We start from the raw sequence: 11,849 nt of genomic DNA on the forward strand, positions 1-11,849 counted from the left end.
TTGGTCACATGCACGAATACAACAGGTGTAGACTTTACAGTGAAATGCTTACTTATGAGCCCATTCCCAACAATGCAGAGTTAAAAAGTAAGACAAATATTAGCTAAATAAAAAAGGAAATAGTAACACAATAACAACGTTATACAGGTGCAGCTCAATAAATTAGAATATTGTGGAAAAGTTAAGTAATTTCAATAATTCAATTGACAAAGTGAAACTCATATATATATATATATATATATATATATATATATATATATATATATATATATATATATGTGGATTAATTACACAAAAAGTGAAATAGTTCAAGCCTGTATTTGTTTTAATGTTGATGATTACGGCTTACAGCTCATGGAAACCCCAAATTCAGTATCTCAGAAAATTTGAATATTGTGAAAAAGTTCAATATTGTAGACTCAAGGTGTCACACTCTAATCAGCTAACTAACTCAAAACACCTGCAAAGATTTCCTGAGCCTTTAAATGGTCTCTCAGTCCAGTTCAGTAGGCTTCACAATCATGGGGAAGACTGCTGACTTGACAGTTGTGCAGAAGACAGTCATCAACAACCTCTACAAGGAGGGAAAGCCTCAAAAGATCATTGCTAAAGAAGCTGGCTGTTCACAGAGTGCTGTATCCAAGCATATTCATGGTAAGTCAAGTGGAAGGAATAAGTGTGGTAGGAAAAGGTGCACAAGCAACAGGGATAACCGGAGCCTTGAGAGGATTGTCAAGCAAAGGCCATTCAAAAATGTGTGGGAGCTTCACAAGGAGTGGACTGAGGCAGGAGTCAGTGCATCAAGAATCACCACGCACAGATGTTTCCAGGAAATGGGATACAACTGTCGCACTCCTTGTGTCAAGCCACTCCTGAACCAGAGGCAATGTCAGAAGCGTCTTACCTGGGCTAAGGAGAAAAATAACTGGTCTGTCGCTCAGTGGTCCAAAGTCCTCTTTTCAGATGAAAGTACATTTTGCATTTCATTTGGCAATCAAGGTCCCAGAGTCTGGAGGAAGAGTGGAGAGGCACATAATCCAAGTTGCTTGAAGTCCAGTGTGAAGTTTCCACAGTCAGTGATGATTTGGGGAGCCATGTCATCTTCTGGTGTTGGTCCACTGTGTTTCATCAAGTCCAAAGTCAACTCAGCCGTCTACCAGGAAATGTTAGAGCACTTCATGCTTCCTTCTGCTGACAAGCTTTATGGAGATGCTGATTTCATTTTCCAGCAGGACTTGGCACCTGCCCACACTGCCAAAGGTACCAATACCTGGTTCAATGACCATGGGATTACTGTGCTTGATTGGCCAGCAAACTTGCCTGATCTGAACCCCATAGAGAATTTATGGGGTATTATCAAGAGGAAGATGAGAGACACAAGACCCAACAATGCAGACGAGCTGAAGGCCGCTATCAAAGCAACCTGGGCTTCCATAACACCTCAGCAGTGCCACAGGCTGATCGACTCCATGCCACGCCACATAGATGCAGTGATTCATGCAAAAGGAGCCCCAACCAAGTACTGACTGCATGTACAAGAACATACTTTTCAGAAGGCCGACATGTCTGTATTAAATTTCCTTTTTTCACTGGTCTTATGTCATATTCAATTTTTTTCTGAGATACTGAATTTGGGGTTTTCATGAGCTATAAGCCATAATCATCCAAATTAAAACAAATACAGGCTTGAACTATTTCACTTTTTGTGTAATTAATCCACGATATATATGAGTTTCACTTTATCAATTTAATTATTGAAATTACTTTTCCACAATATTCTAATTTATTGAGCTGCACCTGTATACAAGGAGTACCAGTTACCGAGTCAATGTGCAGGGGTACGAGGTAGTTGAGGTAATTGAGGGAATACAGTATACATGTAGGTAGGGGTAAAAGTGACTAGGCAATCAGGATATATAATAAACAGAGTAGCAGCAGTGTATGTGAAGTGTGAAAGTGTGTCTGTGTGAGTATGTGTGGCGTCAATATGCATGAGTTTGTGTGTGTGATCGTATGTAGAGTGTGTGTGTGTGTGTGTGTGTGTGTGTGTGTGTGTGTGTGTGTGTGTGTGTGTGTGTGTGTGTGTGTAATGTAGTATGTGTGAGTGTGTGGGTAGAGTCTAGTGAGTGTGCATAGAGCTAGTACAAGGGAGTGTAAAACAATTAAGATAATATATATAAAATACTGAATAAAGGGAGTCAATGTAAATTGTCTGGGTAGCCATTTGATTAACTGTTTAGCAGTCTTATGGCTTGGAACAGAAGCTGTTCAGGTGCCTTTTTGTTCCAGACTTGGCGCTCCGGTACCGCTTGCCATGTGGTAGCCAGATAGAACAGTCTATGGCATGGGTGGCTGGAGTCTTTGACAATTTTCAAGGCCTTCCTCTGACACCACCTGGTATAGAGGTCCTGGGTGGCAGGGAGTTCGTACTGGGCCGTACGCACTACCCTCTGTAGCGCCTTGCTGTCGGATGCTGAGCAGTTGCCATACCAAGCGGTGATGCAGCCAGTCAAGGTGCTCTCAAAGGTGCAGCTGTATAACTTTTTGAGGATCTGAGGGCCCATGCCAAATTTTTTCAGCCTCCTTAGAGGGAAGAGGCATTGTCGTGCCCTCTTCACGACTGTGTTGGTGTGTTTGGACCATAGGTCCTTAGTGATGTGGACACCGAGGAACTTGAAGCTCTCGACCTGTTCCACTACAGCACTGTCGATGTGAATTGGGGCGTGTTCCCCCTCCGTTTCCTGTAGTCCACGATAAGCTCCTTTGTCTTACCCACGTAGAGGGAGAGGTTGTTGTCCTGGCACCCCCACTGCCAGGTCTCAGACCTTCTCCCAATAGGCTGTCCCACGTCGTCGGTGATCAGGCCTACCACCCTTGTGTCATCGGCAAACTTAATGATGGTTTTGGAGTCATGCCCACCCACACAGTCATGGGTGAACAGAGAGTACAGGAGGGGACTTAGCACCCCGTGTTGAGGGTCATCGTAGCGGATTTGTTGTTGCCTACCCTCACCACCTGGGGACGGCCCGTCAGGAAGTCCAGGATCAAGTTGCAGAGGGAGGTGTTCAGTCCCAGGGTCAGCTTAGTAATGACCTTGGAGGGCACTATGGTGTTGAATGCTGAGCTGTAGTCAATGAACAGCGTTCTCACATATGTGTTCCTTTTCTCCAGGTGGGAAAGGGCAGTGTGGAGTGCAATAGAGATTGCGACATCTGTGGATCTGTTGGGGCGGTATGCGATTTCTGGGATTATGGTGGGGTTTCTGGGATGATGGTGTTGATGTGAGCCATGACCTTTCAAAGCATTTCATTGCTACAGATGTGAGTGCTACGGGGGGTAGTCATTTAGACAGGTTGCCTTGGCATTCTTAGGCACTGGGACTATGGTAGTTTGCTTGAAACATATAGGTATTACAGACTGGGTCAGGGAGAGGTTGAAAATGTCAGTGAAGGTCAGTGCATGCTCTGAGTATGCATCCTGGTAATCCATCTGGCCCTGCGGCCTTCTGAATGTTAACCTGTTTAAAGATCTTACTCACATCGGCTACGGAGAGCGTGAGCATACAGTTGTCCGGAACAGCTGGTGCTCTCACGCATGGTTCAGTGTTGCTTGCCTCGAAGCGAGCACAGAAGGCATTTAGCTCGTCTGGTAGGGCGCGTCACCGGGCAGTGCTCGGCTGGGTTTTCCTTTGTAATCTGTGATAGTTTGCAAGCCCTGCCACATCTGACGAGCGTCAGAGCCGGTGTAGTAGGATTCGATGTTAGTCCTGTATTGATGCTTTGCCTGTTTGATGGTTCGTCGGCGGGTGTAGCGGGATTTCTTATAAGCGTCCAGGTTAGTGTCCTGCTCCTTGAAAGTGGCAGTTCTAGCCTTTAGCTCAGAGCAGATGTTGCCTGTAATCCATGGCTTCTGGTTGGGATATGTACGTATTGGTCATTGTGGGGACAACATCGTTGATGCACTTATTAATGAAGCCAGTGACTGATGTGGTAAACTCCTCAATGCCATCGGATGAATCCCGGAACATATTCCAGTCTGTGCTAGCAAAACAGTCCTGTAGCTTAGCATCCGCTTCATCAGGCCACTTCCATATTGAGCGCGTCACTGGTACTTCCTGTTTGAGTTTTTGCTTGTAAGCAGGAATCAGGAGGATATAATTATGGTCCGATTTGCCAAATTGAGGGCGGGGGAGAGCTTTATTTGCGTCTCTGTGTGTGGAGTAAAGGTGATCTAGAGTTTTTATCACTCTAGTTGCACAGGTGACATGCTGGTAGAAATGAAGTCAAATGGATTTCAGTTTTCCTGCATTAAAATCACCGGCCACTAGGAGCGCCGCCTCATTGAGTGCAGTTTTAGTGCCATTATCAGTTTGTGGTGATGTATATTATCCATGTCCTTGTTCATCCATGAGTCCGAGAAGCATAGTATATTACAGTTCTTAATGTCCCATTGATAGGATAGTCTCGATTGGAGCTCATCCAGTTTATTCTCCACCGATTGCACATTTGCCAATAGAACTGAGGCGTTTTCACCTTCTTCAAGTGTCGGGGATTAGGGCTTGGTCCGGGATAATCAATATGTCTTTTGCCTCTGACACATGGAAGTAGAAGTCCTCGTCCAAATCGAGGTTAGTGATAGCTGTTCTGATGTCCAAAAGCTATTTTCGATCGCAGGAAACTATTAAACATTCCGTTAAAATAAAGTTATGATCCGTGCTAAAAAATACACAAAATAGCACAATTGGTCAGGAGCCCGTAAAAAGACAGTCATTCCCTCCGGCGCCATTCTCTTTGTCTGTATGTGTGTGTGTATGTGTGTATGTCTTTGTGTGTGTGTGTACTGTATGTGTATGTGTAAAGTGGGACCCAGCACAAAGCACACATTGTAGCCTGTGGTGTAGAGTGGCTCCTCGAGTGGGAGGCTGCAGTGCATCTGTGAGCCTTTTGTTATTGTGTCAAATTGTTCTCCACTGCTGGACTGGCTGGGTCATTCAACACTGGGCAGAGGTCCACAGTCAGAAGTAGTCGTCCGTGTTGTATCTAACCTGTCACTCACTCCTGTGTGTGTGTGTGTGTGTGTGTGTGTGTGTGTGTGTGTGTGTGTGTGTGTGTGTGTGTGTGTGTGTGTGTGTGTGTGTGTGTGTGTGTGTGTGTGTGTGTGTGTGTGTGTGCGTCCGTCCGTCCGTCCGTCCGTCCGTCCGTCCGTCCATCCGTCCAGTTGGATCCTATCCCTGAGGAGGTGATGCAGCAGAGGCCCAACCCCAACGCTGTCCACTCCATGGAGAAGGTGCTGGAGGAACATGGTGTGTGACCCTCTACTCTATTCACACAGGAAACAGTCCCACTCTATCGGCTACAATAGAGCTGGGACGATAAACCAAAAACTATTAACCGATCACTTATCGCAGGCGTTTTCCTGATTTCTTTCATTGTGAGAAATGTGAAGTTTGAAATTAAATACGTTTTCTAATATGGGTGATTGTTAATGGGACAACTGATGGCTACAACCATCAAATTATTAGTAGTAGTTTGTTTTTAAACATTAACTTTTTTTTTTTTTATGTGGTGCACATTAATGTTATAAACGTATTCTATTTATCGTTATTGCATCAATTCAGCCAATTTATCGCAAAATTTATTTTTTGTCCATATCGCCCAGCTCTAAGCTACAGTATAACCAGCAAATTATTTTGGCATTTGATTTGCCAGCATGCATTTACCATAGAGTAAACAGCAGCACTCGGCCCTGGATAACTGACGTTGTTTGACACCTTGTCTAGTTGCTCTATGTAATAATCATGATCTTTTTACCTTTGTCCTGTCCTGTGTTGTAGGTAAATACTGGCGCTCTCTGCAGCGCGGGGCCTCCACGCTGGGATACTCTCTGAGCGAGGCTCGTCAGTGTGAGACGGAGGAGGCCGAGACCGTCACTGCCATGGCCTCCCTCTCTGTGGCCAACAAGCAGAGGAGGTACGTCCCACCCAAGGCGGTGTGTGTGTATGTGTGTGTGCGCGACGACGAAGGTCACGTCAACCAAGAGCTTAGCTCTTTAGTACTGTCGATAAATATTTGCATCTAACCTAAATGTGCAGAGGCTTCTGATACTCACTCATCTCACACCTTCCTGCAGTTGTATAGACTATGGTTGTGCTGCTTGTGACACGTGTCATTGTCCCGTCTTTCTCCAGGAGCAAGGAGGAGCCAATGGAGGAGGAGGCGCCTATGTAAAGGGTTGACCATGCCCCCTTTACCATTCAGAGACCCATTTAGTACTCAGCCAACCACTAACCTCCGTTTCAATTTGACCCCAACCCTTGGCCACGCCCGCGCCCTGTCTAGAAGGCACATCAGCCCTGGGGGGGGCAGGGGACAACGTTGAGCGGTTACGAAACGGAAACAGAAGACGACACTATCTCACTCGCCCGGAGTGGACGGACTAAAAGGCCACCGATGTGTTGTACCTGCCTCTCTATGTGTGGAGGCAGAACACAAGGAGCCTCAGGTTGCCAGGTCTTGTAGGGTCTTTACTCCAGGACCAGTGGGACCTAAGGTGACATTGAGTGTCCATGCTTTTTTGTAACAGACACACTCTCTATGTCTGAAGTACCACTCCAGACACAGAATTTCTAATTTAGCACTCTTCTTTCATTTTTCTTTGTCGTTTGTTCCTTTTCCTTTCACTGAAAAACAGCAACAGAGCCCTATGATATAATTACGACTCTGTTTATTAACGTTCAATCGTTACAATTCACACAAAACTTTGAGAAAGGAGAGACGTCGCAGGGTTTGCTGAAATTTTGATTGGCGAAAGCAGACATTTTTGGCAAAACAGGATAGGTACAAAGCGAGGAAAAGAGAGAGAGCACGATGGACGGGTGACCAGGTCTTCTGGTTCGAGATGACAGACAGTAAAAAGACTGAGTTTGTGCCTTTTTTTTCAGCCTGGTGGATTTCACCATGAACTCAAGACGAAGAGCTTTGCCTTAAATGAGTTTCGGGGGGAGAGAGGTGCCCTCCTCTTGCCCTCACGCCTCATTCCCTTATGTTGTGGCGAGACTGGCAATGCCCGCACTATGGCACATAGACAGAAGGCCCTTGGCATGTTCACCCTGAATTCCTTGTAGCCCACTGTCCCACCCCTGTTCCCTTTGACCTTGTCGTAACCCCTTTACTGTCATTTAGAAGGTAGTTGCCATGCTACACAGGGACTAACATGGTTGGAGTCTTTTTCAGTGGAATGAGAGCCTTCAATGGTTGAAACATCAGCCAATGATGTAGCTAGCTGGTATATAAACCCTTTACCAAATACACGCCACCTCTTCGAAAGAGTTAGCTAGCATGCACTGTAGTCTGTATTAGAGAGACTTGCCATCTTAAACGAGAATGCTGTTCAAAAATAGTAGTAGTAAGACAAGAAATGAGGCCAAAGCATGACGTTGCTATCAGTGCAATAGTCAGGATCCACGTAGTATCGTAAGCTTATAGGACAGATTTTACTATCATAACTTTACATTCAAGATTGTTCTCTGTGAGGGAATTAGAACAGTTGCCCCATTTTTTACTTACACACCTCACCTTTCAAAACGTTCTAATGTCACAACGTTCAAACGATCTTACAGTCATTCTTTTGGCGTTTTGTTCACAAAGATCAGAAATCATAAAACTCATTAGTCTTTGTTACCATGGTGACAGAGCAATTAGACGGACATACCACCTTTGTCAGTTTTCGGAGAGGAGCAAGTGGCACCCATATTCTCTGTCCACACAGGTGCTCTACAAGTGTCAGGTGCTACGAAGCAGGTGCATGCATGTGTGTGCGCGCGTGTGTACATGCGTGTCATGTCACAATCCAGTAAACAAACTCTTTATACACTCATAGCTACTGCGACTGCTAGGATATTTTTTGGGGGTACAGGGAAGTGTATTCAAGCTTGTGTGAGATGCATTAAATAACTATATATACAATACATTTGCACGCATGCTGTCCTAAACATCTCTTAACTACATACAGTTGACTTAGTTCTCAAACACCTATAGTTCAGAATATGGAGAATGAATGATAATAGTGATCCTTATACGGTGTATTGAACCCCACCCCAACTCATGTTTAGCCTCTGGGCAACTACCTTCTACATTGTTCCATTGAAGTCAAAGTCACTTGTTTCTACGTTTGGTAAAGGAGGAAGAACTGAGAAGATTGATGTTGTTTCTGCATTGATCTTTCTTCAGGATGTTTCCACCGCAATTTGTTTTGATGACTACTTCATTCGTGTCGTTTTTACCCATATTTTTTAGTATTTTTTATTTGTTTCGGTTTTGTCCTTGTTGTCTTTTGAAGTGGAATTCTATATTTTTTGGTACTTTTTATTTGTTTTCCTGTTCTTTCTCTGTTACACTTTCTACAGTTTACTTGTCTCACGACCAAGTGAGAGTTCAGTTCCTTTTCATGGCGAAAGGTTCTGGGGTTGTAAGGGGAGGGATGGGGAGAGATGGGGGATGCAAATATTTCTACTTTGTATAATGATTCCAACAATTGTGTATTTACTATACTGTCTGTTCATAGTAGATTTATATATGACAAAAAAATCTAAAAGTATATTATATATTATAACATCTTACAATCTTGTTTTGGGAGAAAAGAAAAGTTTGTATTGCAAGGTGATATGCTCATGTTTCATTCGCTGGTCTGGTTCGGCACTTCCTGGTGTCGCTGAGGGCACTGTTCATTATTCCTGGCTGCCATTGGCTGAGGGTTCAGTACAGTAGAATCCCATTTGTTGTCGGTTTCTTTACAGTATACACCACTGACTTAGGCTCTATTCATACTTCCTGACACTACATAGTAAAGTGGAAAGGTTGTTCCCAAACAAGAGCTTAGGGAAGGGACAAGTCGCTTGTTTCTGGAGCTCTGATGTCTCCTCCATTAAAACACTGTGACAACCCACCCATGTAAGCATGAGTTTACAGTGAAATCCACTGGGATTGCACACTCTTACATAGGTAACATTTTCTGACCAACAACCAAACACTTTAACTGTGTTTGTAAAACCTTCTGTACACCATCTATTTAAGGATGTGTAATTCTTTAGGGTTTGCCTTGGAATGACATGATAATTACACAAAGGTTGCCCTATAATGACTAATCACTATGAGCCCAGGGGTCATAGTTAACCCATCAATAGTTCCCCTCTCACCCTTTAACCTCACTCATCCTGCCCAAACCGCCCCTCTCCTCTAATGGCTGTAAAATATGACTAGTGAGCTCAAGGGTCATCTCAATGGACCCAGTCTCAGCCCAGTCCAGTCTGCGTCTCAATTGTGGTTGTTGTTATTTTATTGGGGGCATTTTTGTAACCTATCATCCAGAGCTCTCCCAGGATGCTTAGAAGCACCAGCCTCAGCAATGGCAGTCATGGTTTAGTCACTTGTATTCAAATAATATTTCTCAAAGGGACTATATACTGTCTGGTTATCATAGTGTCCAGATAGTAATTTGAACATGTTCTTAATCATGCTCAACAAAATGCATTCCATTTGTTTTGTTTTTAATTGTTTTATCATGGGGCATTTTTTCCTCTTCTCAAAACCAGGCCTGAGGATTGTCTGTGGTTTATTTGAAGGGCCTGGTTGTTGGGATTCTGCACTCTTCCACCACCTCTGTAACTTTCTCTGCATGGTTTGTGTGTCTGCATGCCTGTCTCTGTCCCTGTAACATATCTTCACAAGGAAAGAGCACTGAATGGACAGAAGTACGTTTTTACTACAGCATCGGGATTTGGGAGCGAGAGCATGACACGGGAACTCGTTCTTTTGCTCCTCTGTTTTTCCAGGAGCGACGATGAGGAAGAACGATGCTCCCTGTTGGTCTGACAGATATGCTTTTTACATGTGAAAAATATCAACAACAAACTGAATGACTTTGAATATTTTACAACATCTTTATCTAGCATTTGTGACATACAGACAATGGATTTTATTGTATTTATGTAGAAAAACTGTTTTAGGGAAACTAAACGACGGGAGTCAACGGCATAGACCAACTGATTTTTATTCTGGGGGGGTGGGTAGGGGTGGGTGATATAATTTGAGGTTGGGACAGGTTTTGTTTCGAGACATCTGGAGATATCAAAGGGCTCTGTCCAGATGAATGGTCTATATCATCGTCAGGGTTGTCCATTCCACTTCAGCCAGTAATATCTGTGACCACTGTGGTTAAAAAATAACAGTTCTAGGTTTACTAAATGTATGACATGCATATTCTGGTTTTTTATTGTCTTTTTCTCTCCATTGTTACAGAATAGTACTTTTTTCTCGGGACCTTTCCTCTAACATTTTCTCTTTGACATCTACACTATAAAATATAATGTTTTGGAAAAACCACTGTATTGTTGTTATTTCCTGGGGGATATGATCAGATGAGTGGTCTTTGGTTGAACAAAAAAGAAAAAGGCTAAATGATTGTAATGCAAACTCAAGGCTCATCTTGAATCATACACCCAGATACTCACAAACTTCAGATAGGACATACAGTGCCTTCAGAAAGTATTCACACCCCTTGACTTTTTCCTGAATTTTAAATTGATGAAATTTAGATTTTGTGTCACTGATCTACACACAATTTTAAGCTGAAATGTCTTGAGTCAATAAGTATTCAACCCGTTTGTTATGGCAAGCCTAAATAAGTTCAAGAGTAAAAATGTGTTTAACAAATCTCATAATAAGTTGCATGGACTCATTCAGTGTTCAATAATAGTGTTTTTTGAATAACTACCCCCATCTCTGTACCCCGCACATACAATTATGAGTAAGGTCCCTCAATCCAGTAGTGAATTTCAAGTACAGATTCAACCACAAAGACCAGGAAGGTTTGTCAATGCCTTGCAAAGAAGGGCACCGATTGGTAGATGTGTAAAAAAATAAAATAAAGCAGACGCTGAGTATCCCTTTGAGCATGGTGAAGTTATTGATTAGGCGTTGGATGGTGTATCAATACACCCAGTCACTACAAAGATACAGGCGTCCTTCCTAACTCAGTTGCCGGAGAGGAAGGAAACTGCTCAGGGATTTCACCATTAGGCCAACAAGGATTTTAAAACAGTTACGGAGTTTAATGGTTGTGATATGAGAAAACTGAGGATGGATCAACAACATTGTAGTTACTCCACAATACTAAACTAAATGACAGAGTGAAAAGAAGGAAGCCTGAACAGAATCAAAATATTCCAAAACATGCATCCTGAAGAATACATTTTTTCCAAAACATGCATCCTGATTGCAACAAGACACTTAAGTAATACTGCAAAAAATGTGTCAAATTAACTTTTCGTCCTGAATACAAAGCGTTATGTTTGGGGCAAATACAACACACCACTGAGTACCACTCTTCATATTTTCAAGAATGGTGGCGACTGCATCATGATATGGGTATGCTTGTCATCGGTAAGTACTAGGGAGTTTTCTAGAAACTGAATACAGCTATAAGCACAGACAAAATCCTAGAGGAAAACCTGGTTCAGTCTGCTTTCCAACAGACACTGGGAGACAAATGCACCTTTCAGTAGGACAATAACCTGGCCAAACACAAGGCCAAATCTACACTGGAGTTGCTTACCAAGAAAACATTTAATGTTCCTGAGTTGCCTAGTTACAGTTTTGACTTAAATTGGCTTGAAAATCTATGGCAAGGCTTCAAAATAGCTGTCTAGCAATGATCAACAATCAACTTGACAGAGCTTGAATTATTTTTTAAAAACATAATGAGCAAATATTGTACAATCCAGGTGTGTAAAGCTGTTAGAGACTTACCCAAAAAGACTCACAGCTGTAATCACCACCAAAGGTGCTTCTACA

At 43.1% G+C, this 11,849-nt stretch overlaps 1 protein-coding gene across 3 annotated transcripts in view; it reads left to right on the forward strand.

The window, feature by feature from the left end:
* hdac4 (histone deacetylase 4) overlaps positions 1-10,559 on the forward strand; it is a 198,068-nt gene extending 187,509 nt beyond the window's left edge. For all 3 annotated transcript variants that reach the window (XM_041862710.1, XM_041862719.1, XM_041862726.1), the window contains exons 23-25: positions 5,218-5,302; positions 5,834-5,969; positions 6,188-10,559. In XM_041862710.1, coding sequence (XP_041718644.1) covers positions 5,218-5,302; positions 5,834-5,969; positions 6,188-6,227 — 261 coding nt within the window. In that variant the 3' untranslated portion in view covers positions 6,228-10,559. The remainder of the gene's footprint in view (positions 1-5,217; positions 5,303-5,833; positions 5,970-6,187) is intronic.
* The last annotated feature ends 1,290 nt before the right edge of the window (positions 10,560-11,849 follow it).

This window comes from Coregonus clupeaformis, chromosome 4 (genome assembly GCF_020615455.1).
Source record: "Coregonus clupeaformis isolate EN_2021a chromosome 4, ASM2061545v1, whole genome shotgun sequence".
In the NCBI taxonomy this organism is placed as follows: Eukaryota; Metazoa; Chordata; class Actinopteri; order Salmoniformes; family Salmonidae; genus Coregonus; species Coregonus clupeaformis.